This window comes from Podarcis vaucheri, assembly GCF_965113315.1.
Source record: "Podarcis vaucheri genome assembly, chromosome: 9".
NCBI lineage: Eukaryota > Metazoa > Chordata > Lepidosauria > Squamata > Lacertidae > Podarcis > Podarcis vaucheri.
Window position 1 is genome coordinate 72,997,207 of NC_138767.1, and position 23,500 is coordinate 73,020,706.

The following is a 23,500-nucleotide window of genomic DNA, read 5'->3' on the forward strand; positions in this document are numbered from 1 at the left end:
TGTCCCCCTCCCCTCCAAAACTGAACATTGTCTTCTTTACCCATCCTTTGCTATGTCCACTTCACTATGCAGTTAGGCTATCCTACACTTCCTTCTGAAGTGGCAGGTGTCAGTGAGCTGACCATAAAAGTTTCCTCTCTTTTTTGGAAACACTCCCAGCCAGTTGATCTGATTGTACCTATTATAGAAGACGTAGGTGCAATGGAGACAGATTCACATATATCTAAATAGCCAATTAGGGAAGTGTTATATACTGAGTTGAATAGGATCCAAACTGCAGCAGTCTGATTGGTCCTAGAACAATGCAGCAGTATGATTGGTTGGCAGGAACCACCCAATCATGCTCCAGATATAAGTGAATCCACAACCTGATTGGCTTACAGTAGAATTCGAGAATTAGCCAATCATGTGCAGCCCATTGTGTAAATAATGTATATAAAGCAGATACTGTGAGGGGACATTCATTCATTCCTCACCACTATGAGCTGAATAAAGAGCATGAAATCACTTTGCGACTCTGAGTATATTTCAGGAAGGATGTTTGATGGAAGGAAAGCATGTACTGTTTTGGACTTAGAAAACTGAGAAAGGCTCATTTGCTGCAGCTTGGATCTGCTGGTTCATTGACTGCATAGCAGAAAGAGAGTATGTTGTTCACATTAAAGATATAAAAAGAAATTATTATTATTATTCATTTATACCCCGCCCATCTGGCTGGGTTTCCCCTGCCACTCTGGGTGACTTCCAACAAAATTGTAAGAACACGATAAAACATCAAACATTAAAAACTTCCCTATCGTATACCATTTTTATGAAATGTAGCTGTTTAAGATTAAACCGGTTACATTACAGTGGTACTTCAGGTTACATATGCTTCAGGTTACATACGCTTCAGGTTACAGACTCCGCTAACCCAGAAATAGTACCTTGGGTTAAGAACTTTGCTTCAGGATGAAAACAGAAATTGTGCTCTGGCGGCGCAGCAGCAGCAGCAGCAGGAGGAGGAGGCCCCATTAGCTAAAGTGGTGCTTCAGGTTAAGAACAGTTTCAGGTTAAGAACGGACCTCTGGAACGAATTAAGTACAGTGGTGCCTCGCAAGACGAAATTAATTCGTTCCGCAAGTTTTTTCTTCTTGTGAGTTTTTCGTCTTGCGAAGCACGGTTTCCCATAGGAATGCATTGAAAATCAATCAATGCGTTCCTATGGAAACCGCCTTCAGACCAGGTCCGGGGACAGTCTGTCCCCCAACCTCTTCTGAAGGCTGGGAGGGACAAGGGCTTTTCTTCCCACCCCCAGCATTTTAAAAAACCCCGGGACAGCGGAGGACTTCTCCGCTGTCCGGGGCGATCTTAAAATGCTGGCGGGCGGCATTTTAAAATCGCCCCGGGACAGCGGAGGACTTCTCCGCTGTCCGGGGCGATTTAAAAGCCTCTGGGAAGGCAGGCAGGGGGGGGGACAAAGACTTTCGCCCCCCACCCGCCTTCAGAAGAGGTCCTGGACCTCTTCTGAAGGCGGGCGGGGGGCCAAGGTCTTTGCTCCCCCCGCCTGCCTTCAAAAGCCGTCTGGGACAGCGGGAAGCGCTTCCCTGCTATCCCGGACTGCTTTTAAAATGCTGGCGGTGGGGAGCAAGCCTTTCGGCCCCCGCCGGCCTTCCTGGACCTCTTCTGAAGGCCGGAGGGGAGGGGAGGCTTTGCTCCCCACCGCCAGCATTTAAAAGAGGTCCCCGGAGATTTCCCTATGGGCTTTCTTCTTGCGAAGCAAGCCCATAGGGAAATTCGTCTTGTGAAGCAACTCGCAAACGGAAAACCCTTTCGTCTTGCGGGTTTTCCGTCTTGCGAGGCATTCGTCTTGCGGGGTACCACTGTACTTAAGCCGAGGTACCACTGTATGATTATATTTTATCTTGCCTACCCTGTAAGGAAATCAGGTGTATGGTTCTTCCCCCTCACATTTTATCATCACAAGAACCATGTGAAGAAGTTAGGTCGGGAGACAGTGATTGGCCCATTGGTCACCTAAAGAGCTTCATGACTGAATAAGGATTTGCACCTGGGACTCTTCTGTCTAAGCCACATACTTTAACTGCTACACCATGCTGTCTCTTTGAAATGACTGTCAGTGCATTACATTGCCATTGAAACTACATTTTGGTATGAGCTTTTTTCTTCTTATTTAACAGATTTTACTCCCCAAAATGGGGGGAAACACATTTCAGATTTGGATCTGAATATTGGCTTTCCCCATCAGAAATAGCTGGACATGTACAAAACTAATGTGCAAATGTGATCTAGTGAGGCCCAAAAACTGCTTTTCACATGAACCAGCCTAGTGGTGTATTTGCTCTTTGCAAGAGGAAAGTAATTTTTTTTAGAGCATATTCTTTCGTCAAGGGAGAGAGGCATGCCAGACTTTGGTTGTTATCCTGAGATGGTATTAAATCAGCTGGAAAGTGGACTGCAAGAACCAGTGGAGGAGATCATCTCTGACTTCTAGCAGACTTTATATCCCTTATTACTCATGAAATGGACAAGAAAATAGCAGTTCTGAAATGCTGAGGAAAATAAATATCAACATTGCCCTTGATGGGGGTTAGAATTCCACTGGAGCCAGGAGTTGAGAAAATTCCACAGCCTTGAAGAGGCACATATTTAAATGCTAGCCATTAAGGTTTCAATTAAGACCTGAATATAATGCGGTTTAGGGACGCGGATTAAACCACAGAGCCTAGGGCTTGCCAATCAGAAGGTTGGTGGTTCGAATCCCCATGACGGGGTGAGCCCCCGTTGCTCTGTCCCAGCTCCTGCCAACCTAGCAGTTTGAAAGCACGTCAAAGTGCAAGTAGATAAATAGGTACCACTCCGGTGGGAAGGTAAATGGCATTTCCATGCGCTGCTCTGGTTTCGTCAGAAGCAGCTTAGTCATGCTGGCCACATGACCTGGAAAAACTGTCTGTGGACAAACGTCAGCTCCCTCAACCAGTAAAGCGAGATGAGCGCCGCAACCCCAGAGTTGTTCACAACTGGACTTAAGGGTCAGCGGTCCCTTTACCTTTATGATGCTACTTAAGCTGCTGTTCCCAACCCCAATTAGTGCACAAAACAATTGGGAGGGAGAGAGAAAAGGAGTGAGGTAATTCACCGAAGAAGCAAATGATGACTTGCATATCACAGACCTATCTCCACAGATACAACTTTAATAGTCTCTGATGTAACCTCACATATAATAAAAATAAAATATTAATAAGTAGCCTTCTCTTGTGAAAAACAATTTTAACAACTGGCAGTCCTCTTCGAGATTCCATTCATTTCTTGTTAGGCTGCAGCATTAACTCACAACACTGGCAATTTCCTGGAGCTCATGCATGAAAGCTGATCATTTGATGATGGCTGCATCAAGCGGTGACTCACCTGCACGAATGAGCTGTCACAGACCAAACACCACAGACAGAACTCTGAAATGTCTTGATGTCACCTCGGTGGGGAAACAAGTCATGCGTAGAATCTTAAAAGCGTTCAGTGATTGACACCTGAGAATCTTCAAGTGCGGTGATGCACCTGCATATGTTAATGCAATGCGCTGCTTTCAATGACCACTCCCCACATTAAATGGGGGGCACCCTTTGTGTGGTCGCTCGCAGCCCCTGGGACCCTGTGTGGCACCATTAGCACAGGCTTGGCTTCGCCTTCCCAGGTGGGATACCTGGCGTTCTCCGCCTACCTCAACCAGTTGCCCAGTCCCACCTGGGGAGGCATTGCCAAGGTGATCAGGCCAGTTAGGGGGAGGAACCACCATGCCCACACAATAGGGGGAGGATCTTACCTGGGAATTGTCAGTTGGCTCCAGAGCTTCTCCCACCCCACCCACCACCCATCTCTACACACACTCTGGATAACCCAGATCCCTGGCGGGGAACTGGGAAGGATAAACACCCAATGCCTGAGCCAAGGTCTACCCACATCTGAAACATAATAAAGTTGTGGCCAATTTTAATCCCATAGCACGTTGTCTTGAGTCATTATATCACATGGGGCCACCCAGGGTTTGGGGGACTCTGCCTGTCCACACAATGTTTCACCAGTGCTTGACGCCGGAAGCTGCTAGTTGCAGCTACTGCTGCTAGTGCAGAATGCTGCGGCATAACTGCTGACAGGAATGAGACCCTGTAAGCCCATAACACAGAAGTAGTACCTTGGGTTAAGAACTTTACCTCAGGATGAGAACAGAAATCGCTCAGCGGCAGCGGGAGGCCCCATTAGCTAAAGTGGTGCTTCAGGTTAAGAACGGTTTCAGGTTAAGAACTTACCTCCGGAATAAATTAAGTTCGTAACCAGAGGTACCCCCCTCTCTCTCTCTCTCTCAATTTATTTTCCATTTAATATTATACATTCACATCATCTTTATCCACTATTCTACCCTCCTCTTAGAGCCTGTCGACTTCCTTCCCTTCCACCTCTTGGCTTTCAAAATTAACCTTTACATCATTGCAATTTATACGTTATCCAATTCTAATTACACTCATTGCAGAATATCTCTAAAATTTAAATGAATATAGAAAGGTAGAAAATTTCTCATTACAATTCTTCAGACAACCCTGCTAGAGATGTTAATTGCTTACAATAATCTTTCAGATATCGTCTAAATTTACTCCAGTCCTTTTGGAATACTTGATCGTGCTGGTTTCAGATATTTCCTGTCAGCTTTGCCAGTCCTGCAAAGTCCATCATCTTCCTCTGCCGCTCTTCTTTCGTTGGTACTTCTTGTTGTTTCCATTTTTGGGCTAAAAGAATTCTTGCCGAAGTTGTTGCATACATAAACAGTCTTTTATCTTCTTTTGGTATCTCTTCACCCACTAGACCCAATTGAAAGGCTTCTGGTTTTTTAACAAAAGGATTTTTAAACATTTTCTTAAACTCATGCAAGATCGCCTTCCCTCATAGAAACCCACTCTACCACTCCAATCTGTGGAACTGTCACTGTAATAGAGGCTACATAATGCTCGGTCCCTGCTCCTGCCAACCTAGCAGTTTGAAAGCACATCAAAGTGCAAGTAGATAAATAGGTACCAATCTGGCGGGAAGGTAAACGGCGTTTCCCTGCGCTGCTCTGGTTCACCAGAAGCGGCTTAGTCATGCTGGCCACATGACCCGGAAGCTGTATGCCGGCTCCCTCGGCCAATAAAGCGAGATGAGCGCCGCAACCCCAGAGTTGGCCACGACTGGACCTAATGGTCAGGGGTCCCTTTACCCTTTACCTTTAATACTCTTTCCACATTTGTACGGAATCGATCTTTTAGTGTGGTAACACCCACACTTTACAACTGTCTGCCTTTTGGCACTAGGGCTGCATTTCCACTGTATCCTTTTTGAGCACTGCTCGGTCCCTTAGTCATGCTGGTCACATGACCCAGAAGCTGTACACCGGCTTCCCAGGCCAATAAGGCGAGATGAGCGCCGCAACCCCAGAGTCGGCCACGACTGGACCTAATGGTCAGGGGTCCTTTTACCTTTACCTTTAAGGTGCATTGCTGTGGGACAACATCTTTTGGCAAATGTTCCTCACATTACCAGGCCTCCCACCATTGGGCACCATCACAGTGTATTAAGAGCCCCTCAGTCACATGCTATTTCTTCATTAGCCGACTCAGTGGCAGACTCTCTCACACTGTAAGGGCAGTAGAGCTTATTGCCGCCACCAAGGTCAAAGTAGCCAAGTGACATTAATGCCTGGTGGATTTGTCTTCTGCAAGACAACATTTTTCTGGGTTTGTTGCCTGTGCCTATACTTGTTTTAGTACGGAGTGCAGTCTTGAGATGCCACATTTTGTGGATGAGCTGCCATCTTTTATGGGGGGGGGGGTCACAGTTCAGCTTAAATAGGAAAGGAAACAATCTGATTCAGAAGCCATTAGCTTTGCTCTAAAAAGGAATCCATAAACGGGACTGTAATTTTCTTAAGTCGGCTGTAATGCTTTGAAATAGCCCTTTTAAAAATCTTGCCTGTGATATTATCTATTTTTGCTCTTTAAAAAAACTGATCTTTTGACACTGCAGATTGCAGCTATTTTCCCCAGTCATTATCTTTAATGTCTGCTTTGACACACACAGTGTAGAGCACAGAGGAAACAAACTCACAGACTAATCCTTTGCATGCTTATTCAGAAGCAGATCCCACTGTGCTTAATGAGTATGTGTGGAACAGTAGCCGAAAAATGTGCAGTCAAAACGATTGTCTAGACTAGACATTTGGCCAGATAAGAATTTGCTCCCCTGAAGTAACTTGCTACCTGCACAAACCTTTCTTCTTAAATCGGCTGCTCTAGACCACGTTTTCAAAAGTGTAGGAGGACCTGTGTCCTGATAACACTGAGAGTGATGGACTGCAGACCTTTGCATTACTGAATGATACAGACAGGACAGTAGCTGGCAATTGCGTCCCCTTAATCTTTGAATGATGATGATGATGATCCACACATAGCAAGAAAATCTTCCAGCAGGCCTCTGGCTTGGAGCCTGTCATACTTACACACACACACACACACCACTCCCAGTGTTTGTCTGGCACTTACTACACACAATCAATATTTCTTTAACTCTCTTTGGCATGCATGCACCAGAACTATAATAGAGGTTGATGATACAAAGTGCTAGATTGTGACCGTGGCGTTTGCCTCCTAGGTGTGTGACATCATACTGGGTCATAAAGAAAGGGTTAACTAAGTGTAAAATGATTAACCCATAGGAACCCAAGGGGAGGAGTTAGAGTGAGAGTTAGAGTTAAGAAGTCAGTCTGGAGTTAGAGAAGGGAGAGGGAGGATAAGTCTGTGGGTTGGGCTAGTTTGATGTGAGAGAGTGAGAGAATCTGTTAAGAGGAGTCAGTTAAACAGTTGGGATAATCAGTTAGAAGGTATTAGGAAGGTATAGGCCGGTAAAGAAACTAAGGTGAAGAAACTGACAAGAAAAATTATCTGAAACCATAAACTTGTTAATGCTTATAAAATAAACTTGTTTATTTGGTTTAATGTTAACAACTGTCTGGACTCGGTGTGTACCCGAGAGAAATGGGTTGGTGGCAGCGGGGAAGCGATCACAGTGGTGGCACAGGGATCAATAGACCGTCAAACGTCCGGGGACCCTGTGTGGTCGCCACAGTGACCCTTTGAGATTCTGCCATAGTATCGGTGAACAACATGCAGCTGTGACTGTGGGAACAAGAGTGCAAGGCCCCATGCCACCTCAAACTAAAGAACAGAATAATTATTTCAGACATGTTCCTAGTCAGTACTTCCTTTAAGTGTCATGTGGTGCAGGTTATTTTGGTGTATTTTTGAGGGGTATTAAAAAAAATCCTATTATACTTGCAAATACTTCAACAGATTGCTGATTGCGATGAAAAAATAATTGAACTAGAGTGGAAGAAATCAAAAGCGTCTTAATTCATGAAAGCTTTAAAGAGATTAAGAGTGTAATTCTCTGCTGGTACAAAATCTGACTCTAGTGGAGTTCAAGCAGGTTCTCTGGTGCAAGGAGCTTGAACATTTGGTGAAACCGCTGTTCTTCTTTGCCTCCATATCCCATCCTGCCCTCAGCTAAGTGGGAGGCAGTTCTGAAAACGTGCAGAAACTGCAAACATGAATAAATGTAATAAAACGTGTCCTCCCTAGCAGAGAGCACATGTTGCGGTGGGGGATACAAGCCACCCCAGTGTTGCTGGGCGGATTTGCGGAATGACCCAGGCAGTGAATTGATTAATTGGGTCGCTGGGGAGAATTGCTTGTTGCCAATTTTGAACGAGGGGTCAGAGGTTTTAAATATTGGGTGCCCAACTTTGGGCATCCTCTTGGCTGCTTGCACCCTCCCTCATTTTAGGTCTCGTGTGTTGACTTTGCTATGCCTGTCATGGGGTCGTCTGCTTTGGAGCAGGGGCCTGGTAGGAATTTTGTCCATTTGGCTGATTGGCTGGTGCCATTTGGTTTTGCCTACTGCGTAGCAAATCGTCACAACTTGTAAGGTTGGCAGTTAGGCATTGGTTCAAATTGGTTGGTGGAGGGGTAAGTGCCTACCCCTCCAATGGTGGTGCTGTGAGGGAATTCCGTTAAAGGAATCCAGGGGCTTGCCATTCTTTTCGTCCTTGTCCCTGGCATCGGACTTGGGCCATGCAAGCCACCAGGAGCATGAGGGTGAGAAATGAGGGACTGAGGCCCAGCTTCATTTTCTCCCCAAAAATTGTTTCCCTGACTGGCTTCCGCTGGAATCAGGAAGTCAGTTCTGTCCCCTGGGCAAGGACAGATAGTCGGAACCAATGCCTAAGCAACCACTCACTTGGATATATTTAAATAAAGTTGTGGCCAAAATCGTGCCAAAAACCCAAACCAAAATTGATGTGTGATGTGTGAATTATTGGGGGGTGGCTTGGGGACCTCGACACGCAATACTCTTTCCCCCTTCAATTTTAACTTACTTTGGGACTTGCTTACTGAATTCTTAGAGCTCGGTTTCCATTAGTGCAATAATCTTACAACAATAAGATAGGTCAGTAATATAATATGGAGTTATTGCAGATGAGAGGCTATAGGTGAGAGAATAGCCTAAGTCTAGTTGGTGAGATTATGGTTCAGGTTAAATTTGAAATGACATTTGAAATTATTCCAACTTCCTAGCTGCCAAATCACACAACTTTAAAACAGTTTTATGTGCTGATCTGAATAGCAAGAAAGGGAAAGAAATGAAAAAGTGCAACACGGCTACCAATCACAAAAGTAATGTATCAGTTCTAGACTAGTGAGCTGGAAAAGCAGCTGGAGTCGTTTTGTAGATGGTGAATTTCCTTCTGCTGTACATAAACTGCTTGTTAAGTAGTAGCCATATTTCCTAGGTCTGGCCTCAGTGGTCAGGTACGAACACATCTGTGATCATTAAAATGTAATAAAATGCAGTTATCTACCATATGCCAGTATCATCAGAAATATATGCAGTTCTGTTTTGTCCTTAATTTTTTCCTTCTAGTGGCTAGTGATGTTCTAGGGCAGCTCAACAATTTTGGGGTCTCAACAACTTTCAGGGCGTCCTGGTTTTTACTTTTTGAAATATGGCAACCCTACGATAGTCATACCCTTGCTTTGTGCTTTAGAACAGCAGACTAAATCTATTCTTACAAAGTGATATAAGCTATTCTTAGCGAATCATGTATCTCATTTGGTTGAAGTTCTCTTGATTCACAGTTTTCTCTTGAAAGAGAAGGTGATTTGACCATTCCTGACAAAGCCAGCATGGACACAATGGTTGGCGACAACTACTACCTGGTTGCAAATACTCCCTTTTAGCGTGATTGAGATGGTAGTTGCACAACTACTGTTGGATGCAACGGATTACCTTGATCCTTACCAGGTGCAGGCCTGTCTATGGGACTGAATCAGCCTTGGTCACCCTGATGGATGACCTTTATCAGGAGGAGGGCAAGGCACTGTGACCTGGGCAAATCCACTACATCCAAAACACACATTTGAAACACATGGCATCCCCCAAAGAATGATGGGAACTGTAGTTTCCTCCTCACATACATAAAATCCCCAACAAACTACAGCTCCTGAGATTTAGGGCTGGGGGGAGTCATGCTCTTTAAATATACGGTAGTACCTCGGGTTACATACACTTCAGGTTACATACGCTTCAGGTTACAGACTCCGCTAACCCAGAAATAGTGCTTCAGGTTAAGAACTTTGCTTCAGGATGAGAACAGAAATCGTGCTCCGGTGGCACGGCAGCAGCAGGAGGCCCCATTAGCTAAAGTGGTGCTTCAGGTTAAGAACAGTTTCAGGTTAAGTATGGACCTCTGGAACAAATTAAGTACGTAACCCAAGGTACCACTGTATGGTATAAATGTGCCCTTACTCAGACTCTTGGCAGCTTTGATGCCATTGACCATGACAACCTGATCAGGCTCTGAGATGGGTACTGTTTTACAGTGGTGTCGGTCTTATTTCCAGGATTGGTTTCAGAGAATAGCATTGGATGATTAGCCCCCAGTCCTCTACCAGCTGCACTCTGGGGTCTCCCAGGGTACTCTCTTGTCCCCAGTGCTATTTAACACCTGTATGAAGCTGTTGATAGTGCTCATTAGGAGATCTGCAGAGAGGTGTCATTAGTATGCTGATGATGCCCAGTTCTGTTTCTCTGTAGCATGTGAACCATGAGAGATACGCAAACCCACACTTGGTGGTTGGCTAGACGAGGCCCAACAAGCCGACTCTGAATCCCGTCATGATGGAGGCACTATGGGTGAGCAGTTCACTAGTCTGGATAATTGATCAGTTGCCTGCTTTAGATGAAATCATGCTCCCCCTATGTGAAGATCTGTGTAGCAGTCTGTATCTATACTGGATGCAAAATGGGTTTTAGATACGCAATTGTAGATATGTGAAACGTTACATATATGTTATAGTACAGTGGTACCTCTGGTTACGAACTTAATTTGTTCTGGAGGTCCGTTCTTAACCTGAGGTACCACTTTAGCTAATAGGGCCTCCTGCTGCCGCCACACGATTTCTGTTCTTATCCTGGGGCAAAGTTCTTAACCCGAGGTACTACTTCTTGGTTAGCAGAGTCTGTAACCCAAAGTGTGTGTAACCCGAGGTGTTTATAACCCAGGTACCACTGTATTGTGCAGTTGGTTTGAGGTGCTTCCTAGGAAGTGATTAATAAATGAAATAATAATAATGAATAATGCCCTTCTTAACACACTTCATACTTACCATCCTTTGCAGTGCTATGAGCCCACTCCTATCATTGTGCCTTTGAGTACAACATAATGTTGCAATGTTGCATGCCACCACAATCTCTGAGTGGTGCTAGACTCCAGGGGTTCCAGGCGCATACCATGGGATCGTGTTTCCTTTTGGAACTGAGACACAGTGGAAACCCTGGTGTGTTTATTATAGATGGTTTATTTACACATATTTGCAACCTGAGCCTACAATGGAGGGACTCACAGCATCAACACCCCAAAAGGGTCTTGTTTCTTCCATTGCTACAGCCTTGGATTCCAACAGGCATCCAACATTGTGCTCTGCCTCTCTGGTTTCTCAGCCTGCGTCTTTCTAGGTCACATTGAAAATACTTTCTACTCTAAACTCTGGCTTTTGTCCTGAGCCAGTGTGGTGTAGTGGTTAAGAGCGGTGGACTCGTAATCTGGTGAACTGGGTTCGCATCTCCGCTCCTCCACATGCAGCTGCTGGGTGACCTTGGGCCAGTCACACTTGAAATCTCTCAGCCTCATTCACCTCACAGAGTGTTTGTTGTGGGGGAGGAAGGGAAAGGGGAATGTTAGCCACTTTGAGACTCCTTAGGGTAGTGATAAAGCAGGATATCAAATCCAAACTCTCTCTCTCTCTTCTCACTATGCGCGAGTCTCAATATCACCCATCTGCTGTCTCGCACTGAGCTGCCTCTTCTTTTTGCTTTCTTAATGGCTCATCAACTTTCCTTTGTTCTCATTAATGGCCCATCACCCAGGCCATTATCTGAACATAGGAAACTAGCCTGGCTTGATTAGTTTTTGACACTTGCTGGGTCCAGGGACTAGGTGTCATGCCAGCTTAATACCCAAAGCCTTGATTAAATTCTAACACTTACTGAATCCAGGAATTTATACTGGTCTGGCACCCACAAACTCATAACACTATATGTCAGGGACTGGCAGGGCTCTGAAGAGTGTGTGTTGAAGGCAAGGGGCCTAGAGAGTGACCCAGGAGAGGGGGCCAGCGATCTATGGGGTTTGGAGCCACCTGCAGTCAGGAGCCAGTAAAGGAGGAGGAAGGGGCAAAACAGTCTGAGATGGGAGGAAGTATGCAGGATGTGGCAGAGTAGGGGAAGGGCCAGTAGACTCCCCACCACCCTGCTGTCTCCTAGAACCAGGAGGGGCTGGAAGAGGGAAGAGAAGCAATGGCTTTTGTGTAGGAGGAACCTCAGGTTGCGTGTGTGCTCCTTGTCAGATGAAGATACATAGGCTGAGATGCGTGGTCTCCCTGTTGCTGTAGCTGGTCCACATGGCAGAAATCTGGGGACAGCTGCCTAGAGGATAGCTGCCTCTCTCTGCGTGTATCTGGAGCACTGTGAGAACAGCTCTGAGTGCTTCTTTGTAAAAAAAAAGACTTAACTATCAAGCATGTGTCTTCCTTGGCTGGGGGCCCAGGACACTATGGTTGTACAACAAATAATACAATAGCTAATGTGTGTTCTTGAGGATACAAGGGCTGGGTCACATATGCTTGCACAAAAGTGAATTACTCTTTCATTGATGGAAATGCAAACCAGTTGCATCACTTCCTGTTCACAAAGTTTTATTGAGGTTAAGAAGTACAAATCCTGTATTGGTTTTCTCTCTTATCTTCTCAGGAACCCTCCTTTTCCTCTTTAATAATACAGCACTAACAGTATATCTCTGATATACAAGGTCTCTCATCCATAATTTAAAGACACTCAATATTGATAAACCCAATGTCTAGGCTGCCTAGACTAGGCAAATGATGAACGAGGTGGGGGAAATCTCTTTTTGCTTCACTGTGATGGACATAGGATTAACTTCAAGAACACTGGAAATAAACAGACTGCTTCGACCTCTAGTTGCAACAGACGCCTTAAAAATGGCTGACAGAGAGAGCCAAAACTTAATCTCTTTTTTTGGGGGGTGGGATTCTGATCATGTTTTGTTTTTTTATGTGCAGTCACTGATGTTTATAATTTCTGCAGCATTTTCGCCTTGTAAGGTGTGTTACAATCTGAATTCCATTCCAAACTCATAATATTCCAGACTATTATGTTTGTATATATTTCAGTAGCGTCTTCAACATACATTGCACTTTCCAATTTCACAGATGGAAAAAACCACTTTCATTTTATAGCTATTTCATAGACAGTTTTATTTCTTTGTATAATTATGTTGTTACCCGCCCTGGGAGAATTCAGGATTTCCAGCTGCAACCAAAACACGCTGCTCACTGTCCACACCGCTGATCCTATCATCTTCCTCATATTCTAATCCATGAAGGTACTGATCTATCCTCACATTGCACAGAGTGAATATTTCCTCTTTACACAGATGCCGAACGAGGAAGAATCATGTTACACAATTAATGTTGCAATCATTTCAGTATAGTCAGCTATTTACAGGTCTTGAATCATGTTACATATTTAGGCTGCATACACACATAACCTTTGAAATGCACAGTGGTCATTTTTTCACAGTGGTTTTGTACGTAGCCTTCACACGATAACGTCGTCTAAAGCAGCAGCTGCTGTGTTGTCTGTACACAAAGGTGGGCTTGTTTTCATACTAGTGCCCAATTGTGTTCTCTGTTGCGCCTTCTCAATTAGTGTTTCCACATACCTCCCCCCCACAACCCCCAGTCTTCTGAAAGAGAGGGGCTAGAAACTAGTGTCTTGATATATAGAGGATATATCAGTGTGAAGAGGCAGATAAGTTTCTGTAATGCTTCCTATTCTGCCTAGAGGTGGCAACCATTTTGTGAGTGTCCAATTGATGTGTAACCACCAGCATGGTCAGAATGGGGGCAGTGCATAATGGGGTGTGGCGGGCTTATGTGTGCTCTGCCAATCTGCGCAGGAGCCAGGAACAGACCCCTGGCGCAAACTGGTTGACACTTGTATTTTTTTTCTTTAAATAACTTTTATCTTGCTTTCAACAGGTACATATAAACAGGTACATATAAATATAGACAACCAACATTACAAAGGAAAATTCCTTAATAGTAATGGAAAAAACTACAAAAACTACAAAAAAATCAAAGTACATGACACAGAACATAAGCAACTATGGGAAAGATAAAAGAAAAGGAAAAAGAAAAAGAAAAAGGAAGATGAGCCAAAGCAGGAAAGGACACTTGTATTTAACTCATAAACAAGTTAAACATGGTGAGGGGGAGTTGCACAGCCCATTCCTGACACAAGATGCATTATAACCCTTCCTACAGAATGAGGAACAAGCGTCTCCACCCCCATCGTTCTGCCCGGACACTGAGGTCCAGCTCTGAGGGCCTTCTGGCGGTTCCCTCCCTGCAAGAAGTGAGGTTACAGGGAACCAGGCAGAGGGCCTTCTTGGTAGTGGCACCTGCCCTGTGGAATGCCCTCCCATCAGATGTCAAGGAAATAAACAACTACCTGACTTTTAGAAGACATCTGAAAGCAGTCCTGTTTAGGGAAGTTTTTGGTGTTTGGTGTTTTATTGTGTTTTTAATATTCTGTTGGGAGCCACCCAACAGAAGTGGCTGGGGAAACCCAGCCAGATGGGGGGGGGGTTACAAATAACAAATTATTATTGTTGTTGACAAATAGTGTGGGACAGGAATAATGACATGAGGATGACATCCTGTGTGCTGGAGCCCCTGCATCCTACACTTGAATGAACATTATCACACAATGTGTACATGCCTTTAGTGTTTCGGTCATTTTAGGATAGTCAGCTATTTGCAATCCTAAAACTATTGTTAGCAAAACAACTAAATGACTTCCTTCCTTCCTTTTAAGACAACCTGGTGCGTACTGCAGTGGAGAGAGGGTCATTCTGGCAGCCGCTGGCTTTCAGCAAGCTGCTGTTCTTTAAGGGTTCAAGTCAACTAAGCAACAATTAGAACAGACCAGATGAAACCCATAGATTTAAGTTACATCCATAGATTTCAGTGGGTCTAACAGTGGCAAGTCTTTATCTGCCAAATGGGTGTGTGTGTGTGGTAATACTACTGGCCTACCCTCAGGGTCTTTGAAAAGGATTACTAGGATAAATGTGTGAGGGGACATGTAAATGGTGAGCATAAAGTCTACATTTTTATATTTTAATACTTCAGTCTAAGCCTCACCAGGCATTGGTCCAGCTGTTGCAGCCTCTCAGCTTTGCGCACAGTGAATATTGGTATAATTGTCTGTGCTGTCGGGTTTTATTGTTAGCTGGCTCTGAGAGCTCTGGTACGCATGATGCGTTAAGAGACTCTGGGCACTTTGGCTTCTGCAGTGAGAATTTAACAATGCATGCCCAGTACTGAAGTGTACAACATGAAAACCGCATTATGGCCCTTTTTTGCCATGCAGCTGTTATAGGCTGCTCTGGTTTATTCCCGCAACATAATTCCCGAGCTTTCTGCTATGGAAGGTCAGACCCTGGAGTTACTTGTGTTGATGTCATATCTTCCCTATGTTCTTGTGAATATTTAATCAGCCCAGTTAGGATGGCATGGAGGTCTTTACAGCAGCTGTCTGCAGTATAATCTTCCTTAGGCTGCAGGGTGAAAATGAAACTTTGGACTGAACTCAAGGACATGGGAATAGGGAAAAAAACAGAATTTCACTTTTTCAGCTAATGATACTATATGAGCAAGCGGCAGAGAATTTGGTGTTCAGGATTATTCCTTTAAAAAACAGCAACCCCTTTCCTTTTAGTATAATAATATGCTTCCAGCACAACATTTCACATCATTTCTATATAGTGTTCTTTGTGTAGGCCTCAGGGCTTGAATTTGAATTTGTACATTGCTTAAAACTACAACTGTTGCTGCCATATGCTGCATGCTGAAATGGAATTGTGTGCTTATGCTAGGCAGCAAAGCTGCCCAAAAGACAGTGATGAAGCAGTACAGTCATACCTCGGGATGAATACGCTTCAGCTTAAATATTTTCGGGTTGTGCTCCACAGCAACACGGAAGTAACGGAGTGAGTTACTTCCGGGTTTCGTCGCTCGCGCATGCGCAGATGCTCAAAATGACGTCACGCACATGCGCGGAAGCAGCGAAACGCAACCTGCGCACGTGCAGTCGCGTCTTACTTTCGCTTCAGGATGCAAACGGGGCTCCAGAACGGATCACGTTCGCATCCAGAGGTACCACAGTATCTTAAATAGTACCATAGTTGCAAACTACATATTCTAACACAACAGGCTGTGATAGTCTGACATACAGATGAACAGAACAGGGCATAGTAGACTTACTTTCAAGGGTAGTTAGTAAAGGAGGGATACTGTTCCACCCCACACTCTTTTACTACGTATAAATATCCACTCTGCTGTTGCTAAGGGCTTTGGCTAGAAGCAGGAAGAGTCCTTGTGGAAGCACCATTTGTGTGAATCAGCACCGCTACGCCTGCTGAAAATCCAGTAAAAAGTGTGCGTGCACACGAAAGCTTATACAAACTTAGTTGGTCTCAGAGGTGCTGCTGGACATTTTTGTTTATTTATTTCGATTGCGTCAGACCAACACAGCTACCTACCTGAATCCAACATTTCCATGATTACAGCGAACCTCTTTCTAGGTGAAACCCACAGGTGTTTAATAGGAAGCAATTTATAAACAAAAGAAAGAAATTAGTAGAAAGTACTTAACTGGCTGGATCATACCCATGTTATCTGAGAACAAAAATTATTCATCACATATATAATGAGTCATTTTTCATACACATAAAACTGAACATTACACTCAGGGCTAGATTTAGGTTTGATGAGGCCCTAAGCTACTGAAGGTATTGGGGCCCTTTATATGTCCAGCTGTCAACAACAAATTGTCACTGTTTTTTGTGTGTTGAATATATGCTATATGGCAATTTATGGACCTAATAGGTATCTAAAGCCATTTGCACATGTTGCCGTGCAACCAGTCCATGCAGAATGTAGGCACCCTATATATAGAAAGGAGCAAACCTGTGATATTTTAGGGAGCAGGCTAGCATTACTTACATCATAGGAGCCTATACAACACAATACACTGTTGCTGTATGTAGGTATTATTTTATTTGTTTTTTATCTTATATTTTGGAAATGTACATCCTGGTGTGTTTTTTTCCCTTTAATTTTTTGGGGGCTCCCAAGAGAGTGGGGTCCTAAGCTATAGCTTGTTTAGCTTACACGTAAAGCCGGCACAGATTACACTGCTTGGATAAATTGCTTTCATGAGCCCTTTGTACATTTTCTAAATAAATAAAATAAAATAAAACGAGGCTAGTGGATGTTTATGTGCAAGTCATGATTATTTCCACCTGCACCTCCCCCTCCTAGCCTCACATTGAGGTTAACTGCATGCTTCATTTCTTTGTATATCTCTGTCTGCACTTGAATTGATTTTTCTGCCTTGTGTCATAATTCATTGCAAATCTATATCTAACTTTCACCGACTCATCTTGCCTTCATATTCGGCTCCCTTACTGAAGGCTTGTCGCTGTTTATTCCCTTTATTTATTGCCTTTCATTTAACAAAGTTCAGTTACTTTTATCTGCTGCCTCTGATTCAACAATTGCTGAAACTTGTTATATCAGATCTTGTTCTCCAGGGTATTTATAACATTATCCAATCGAGCATTCCTGGGCATCCTATATCCCTTCTTCTAAATAATGAATGAGGATATTAAAAGAGCTAATTTAATGTCCATCAACTGAACTGCCATTTATCAATTACTCCCCCCCCCCTTGAAGGAATCTTTGCAATTTTTAGCACACATGATGGTTCTGTGTGAATCAGACTACAGCAGCAAGACAGGAAGATGTTCTTAGGAGGCATCTTAGGTTTTTACTTTAGGTTCTTTCTTTTCTTAATAAAAGGAAGGAAGTACCAGGCAAGGAGGGTGGTTGGAAGAAGTAAAGATGCTTGCGCCATGAAAAGAATGAGACTCGATATCCCTGCTGGGTCCTGAGGGGCCTTTGCAAAAACAGAATAATTCCCAAAGGGTGAAAGGTCCTGGAAGACCCTGACATATTTTCAAACAAGAAATTTAAATTTCTTGTTTGAAAACACTCATCCATTGTTTCCTGAGACAAACAGATGCCAACCTATTGGTATGCCGTTCTAAAAAAAAATCATATGATTTCATTGGTTGAAACATCTAAGGAGTAGATGGCATGCAAGTTTAATGTGACAGTAAAGCATTTAAAGAAGAGTATTATGCTGGTGGTGCTGTGGGTTAAACCACTGAGCCTTGGGCTTGCTGATCGAAAGGTCGGCGGTTCCAATCCCGCGACGGGGTGAGCTCCCGTTCTTTGGTCCCAGCTCCTGCCAACCTAGCAGTTCGAAAGCACGTCAAAGTGCAAGTAGATAAATAGGTACCGCTCCGGCAGGAAGGTAAACGGCGTTTCCGTGCGTTGCTCTGGTTTGCCAGAAGGGGTTTTGTCATGCTGGCCACATGACCTGGAAAAACTGTCTGCAGACAAATGCCGGCTCCCTCGGTCAGTAAAGCGAGATGAGCACCGCAACCCCAGAGTCTTCCGCGACTGGACCTAATGGTCAGGGGTCCCTTTACCTTTACCTATTACACTTCTTATTTTTATTTTCATTTCTATACTGCTTTATATTTTTAGGGGGGGGGATTCAAAGCGGTTTACAACCTACATTAAAACATCAAATAAAGCTTTCCAAAATACAACCTTGCAGAAGAAAACCAAATACAAAGTATACATTCAAAGCAACATTATTAACAGGAAACTAAAGTATTAGCTTACAGATTTCAAAATAAGACATTACAAAGGGAGATCATGTATAGAATGCTAGTTATAAACTCAGTTTGGTTATGTCTGTTTTTAAAGGTTTTATTGTGTTTATTCAGGGGGCCATGAAGCCAGGAAATCATTCTCTGCCCATTTAATGTTTATTGTCTACTGGCCATCTGATTTCAAGTGAATGGTGCTGTAAAAACATTGTTTGTTTGTTTGTTTGTTTAAATAAAAGGAAAGGAAAGGAAAGGAAAGGAAGGCAGTACCCACAAATGCCATGAAAATTCAGCATTGTTTTAGCGCAAATTTCTCCTCCTAATCACATTCCTTTATGCCTTTCTGACAAATGCACACATTTTTGCAAGCGTCTTCCCTCAACAGAATACATTTATGCATGTGCTTTTCACTAATATATTCATTTCAATGCACATTCTTCTCCAATATATGCAGTTTTGTAAATTGTGTTTGGTTGGAGAACATCACCACAAAATTCAGATTAGTGCGAATTCTGAAGGATACCAGAGTTTCAGTTCATCTCTTCCCTCAGAAAGTGAGAAGGTTCCCCTTTAAATGTTACCTGAACTTTCTGAAGTTCTTCTTCCATAGATGACTCTGCTACTATCTGTTCCCCTAAATCCTTCCTAGGACGTACATGTGATGCATGTCTTTGGTTTTCTAGGCTCAGCTCAACTGAATGTCTCTCTTCTGGGACAGCCTTTGACAAACCTTTAGTCCCCTTTCCTGACTGAAGAGAAGCCTAAGTAGGTCTGATTGTAATTGCACATATTTATCCCCTGTCAAAACTTGCTTGCTTGTCTCCTTCCTTCCCTCTATTTCCTTTTTCTCCACCCTCAAATTTAGATAATAGGTTAGGCATGTAAATGCTTAATAGGGTCTTTGGGGAGGGGTTTATTTTTCTCTAGAGCACTAACTACATTAATAAAACAATGCTTTAAAACAACGTTGTTGTTATGTCTTGCAAACGGTTTGCCATCCTCTTTTCAACGAAAGTATTACGCATTAGAAGTACTTTCCTGGAATGTGTACGTTTAATTATATGATGACCCAGGTTGCTGTGGCCTGGTACGCTGAAGGAAATTTGCTAAAACTTTAGACTCCTTTGGGGCAGGCTGTGGAGTTTGGATTTTTCACAGTATTTGCAATAAGCTGCAGAGTTAAGCCTGGCTGTTTATATCTGCCCCGCTGCTGCCACAACAGAATGATTGCCTTCTCCTTGATCGTTTTTTATTTCCGACAGGTGAGCTTTTGGTGTGGAAGGTTGTATATTGTCTTACTGTGGCTGGGTAGATAACCCAACCATGAACTGCACACTTTAATATTTTCTTTCTTTCTTGTGCATAGCAATCATTGCAAAGCTACACACACACATCCCGCCGGCAAGATTGCTTCTTGCCTCTCCTTGCAAAACCACAATTCAAACTGTGTGCCCTGCTATCTCGCTTTCCTACCTGCTTACATGCTGATTCATTGATGAGGACAAATTTCTATGTGTAGAGTTGAGGCTTCAGGCCCCGCCTCTGACTGAATGGTCGGTGAGGTTGCAGCAGTATCTGCTAGGGAGACAGCGGAGGAAAGTGTACCTTTGCTCTCCTATATCTACTTCAAGTGCTCATCACGCCAGACAGCTTGCGTACAGGGTTACAGGAGGACCCGCGTGTGACTGCCCTGTTCAGCATCCCCCTGTCAGTTCAGTCTTTTCCTTGCATGCTTTTTCTTTTCCTCCTCTAGTCCTTTGAAGGATTCTCCCTTTTCAAACAAATCCAGAGGACTTTGTCTGGCTTTAGAGAGGCAGCTTGTGAGCAGGAGAGCTGGGACAGAAGTTCTCTGTCAAAAACTATTCACTTTCATTAGCAAAAGTGTTCTGGCTCTCCTCAGAGGAATACCTCCCTGCATAAAATGAGTGGATGTCGAAAACGGTGTAAACGTGAAATACTGAAATTCGCCCAGTATCTTCTCAGGCTAATTACAGGTTCTCTACATACAGGTAACAACCATTATTTTCTTTATCATGAAAATGTGCAGAGTGGTAACACTGTAACTGTCTTCTTCCACTATGCTTTTTGCTCTGTTTTGTGGCGGTCTTTATTTAGTAAAATGAACGAGGAGGAGGGGAGGGATTTTAACGAATGCATTTTTGGTTGTTTAATGTAAACTTTGCAGGAGCAGTACATTTGGTTAAATTGCACTGAAGTTTGCAATTGCATCCAAATCGGAACGGTGCTGTTAAACATACATATGTGTTTGCATATTTGTTTGGAGCAGAGTGCATTAAAAAATGTGGAGCATTGTGCTCCTCCTGTGAGGTTTGGCATATGAAGGCAGATTTCAATGTATGAACGATGTTCACGTTATCTCAGTTGGCAAGCAGAGAGCCGCTCTTGAAATATAAATCAACTGCTGGATGTTAGCATGACATTAAAATTCTATCAGCAAGAGCTTTGGAAAGACTGCTTTTCAGGGTGTTTAAAATCTGTGAAATTTCTGCAATATCTCTCTTGACAGCCAAGCCCTTGAAACTGAAATCTTGAAAGGGGTAGGGGTGTCTGTTTCTGTGTGTGCACACACTTGTGTTTGTTGATTAATCTCTGCTTTAAGGTGGGTGAAATAACAGCATGAGACCAAGTTGGAACATTTTGTTATTTAAAAAGAATTCCTTTGCAGAAGTGAGGCCAGCTGTCTCTCTTTGGAAAATACTTTTCCTATTCTGATGTGCATGTGATAAGGTATTTTTACACCCTTGTCAGGTGACAATGGTAAACGGCCCACCTTGTATGCTCCAGGTGACATTTATTTATGTTTTGATTCCGTGTTAAAAATATCAGTTTGAGGTGTGTTCTGTGTGTGTGTGCAGTTTGAGGGCTGTGGGTGTGTGTATGCTATTAATAATTATAATGACATATTCATATGCATGTATTAAGGACACCGCCATGTGTCAAGTTGTAACGAGTTTGCACTTTGCTGTGTTAGAAAATCTTGCTCCTTGGAAACTCACAGAAATTGAAGGGTTCAAATCAAATTCAAAGATGCATTTTTACTGTCAGAATAAAATACATAATATTGACACTTATATCTGCGTAGAATAAATATCCATTTCCAGTAAGCGGTTTTTATATCGTTCTGGCAGTTTTGACGGTTTTGCAGAATTTAGTATAATGGCGTGCTTCTGCTACAAACATGTGTCCCCAACCTTCACCTCATCACTGTTGATAGAATTTGTATCCTTTATTTTTAGGTCATGGTGAGCCCAACAAGAATATTATTTATATACATTCTTTCGGGAATCTCAAATTCATATTCCTTTCATCATATTTCTTTAGGCTGCAGCACAGTGGAATAGTTGTCAGCAAATATTTCAGCTGGGGCTACAACCAGGAACTTTGGGGTCTGTGCTTTTTTGCCCCTTGTGGTGAGACCTGTCTGAACCGTTCATGGGACAGCAATGGGCTTTCAGACTCCAGGGTGGCTCCCCATGTAGGAAGCCCATTGGTTTCTCTTGATCTAATATGGCATTGCAAGCTTCTGCCTTGCACTTTGCCTAGATAAATGTGAGCTTGGTGTTGTCTAGCTGCCTGCCTCCTGTACTCTTATTCCCCTACCATTCTCTCCAAGTCAATGATTTCATGCTTCCTGCTCCTTCTGCTACCAGTTCTTAACACTCCCTACAGACAAGCAGTAAGCAGTGGGCAAAATCCAGCCAGAGTTGGAAAAATGTCAAGTTGCTAATCAATCAATTTTTAGAGAGTCGGTGTGATGTAACAGCTAGGGAAGAGGTAGCCAAGGAACTGTTCTCCAGGCTACTCCCTTCATCCCTGAGCATTGGCCATGGTGGCTGGGGCTGATGGGAGTTGTAGTCCAACAACTTCTAGAGCAGGGGTCTGTAACCTGTGGCTCCGGAGCCGCATGTGGCTCTTTTACACCTTTGCCGCGGCTCCAGGGCAATTACTAGCAAGGGCAGGAGGCGCATTGTGCGCCCCGACACTCCCCACTGTGGCAGGTGCTGTACTGGCTGTGACGTTGCATGGGGGCGGTGTGTGCGTTAGTCACGCACCGTCCCGACGTCACCTTCCCGCCCACCTGCCCGCTACATTGTAAGGGGCATGTACGCTGGTCACTGCATTGAAAGGGGGCATGTACGCTGGTCACTGTTTTGAAGGGGAGTGAAGAACACACACACAAAAAAGGTAACTTGCTAATTTAACGTTTATTTCTATGAGGAGGAGTAATTCTGAGGGGTCAAACAAAGAAATAATAAAAAGTGACAAAAAGGTTATTTTTATAATGACGAGTTTTGCGGCTCCCAGTTTTTTTTCCTTCGGAAATGGGTCCAAGTGGCTCTTTTTGTCTTAAAGGTTGCAGACCCCTGTTCTAGAGGATACCACGTTGAATACCTCTGGACTTTTACTGGGTTCAAATCTATAGTGAGCCACGAAACTCCCTGGATGATCTTGGACCAACCACTCTCTCTCAGAATAAGCTGCATTTCAGGCTGACCAGGAAACCAGGTGTGCTACCCTGAGCTTTTTGGCGGGTGAATCAAAAAGTGACTGGTCCCAGCATTAAAATCATATTCTGCTTGCAAATCATAGAAGAATCATAGAATTGTAGAGTTGGAAAGGACCTTAAGGATCATCTAGTCCAACTCCCTGCAATGCTGGAATATGCTGCTGTCCCTTGTAAGAGTCGAACCTGCAATCTTGGCATTATCTGTGCTACTCTCTTAGCATCAGAAATGCCAGTTACTCAAATATTTTGTTGAATACTGTGCATACAGCTCTGTCCTGTGCTAGGCCACTTGTGTAAGATTGTCATATGTCCAATGTTTGGGCATGCCACTTGGTGTCTATTTGGTTGGGAGCGCTCTTATTGGAGAACAGCCTTTACCAAAGGTGTCATGGGCTTTGAAGACACTCAAACTCAGGACGCCAGGGAGAAACGTGCTAAGAGGAAGGCACGCTTGGCAAATCCACACCGTGATCAACTCCCGCCCGGAAACCAATGTCCCCACT

General features: G+C 43.7%; 1 protein-coding gene and 1 long non-coding RNA gene across 5 annotated transcripts in view; one reads left to right on the forward strand and one right to left on the reverse strand.

The window, feature by feature from the left end:
- Window positions 1-23,500, reverse strand: part of LOC309540556 — a 294,876-nt gene that overhangs the window by 99,427 nt on the left and 171,949 nt on the right. The window lies entirely within an intron of this gene.
- Window positions 1-23,500, forward strand: part of KCNIP4 (potassium voltage-gated channel interacting protein 4) — a 443,652-nt gene that overhangs the window by 89,745 nt on the left and 330,407 nt on the right. Inside the window, exon 1 of one of the 4 annotated variants that reach the window (XM_082237482.1) lies at window positions 20,045-20,478. The exons of the other annotated variants lie outside the window; for them this stretch is intronic. Coding sequence (XP_082093608.1) covers window positions 20,391-20,478 — 88 coding nt within the window. The 5' untranslated portion in view covers window positions 20,045-20,390. Of the gene's footprint in view, window positions 1-20,044; window positions 20,479-23,500 lie in introns of those variants that run through there. 4 annotated transcript variants of the gene reach the window in all.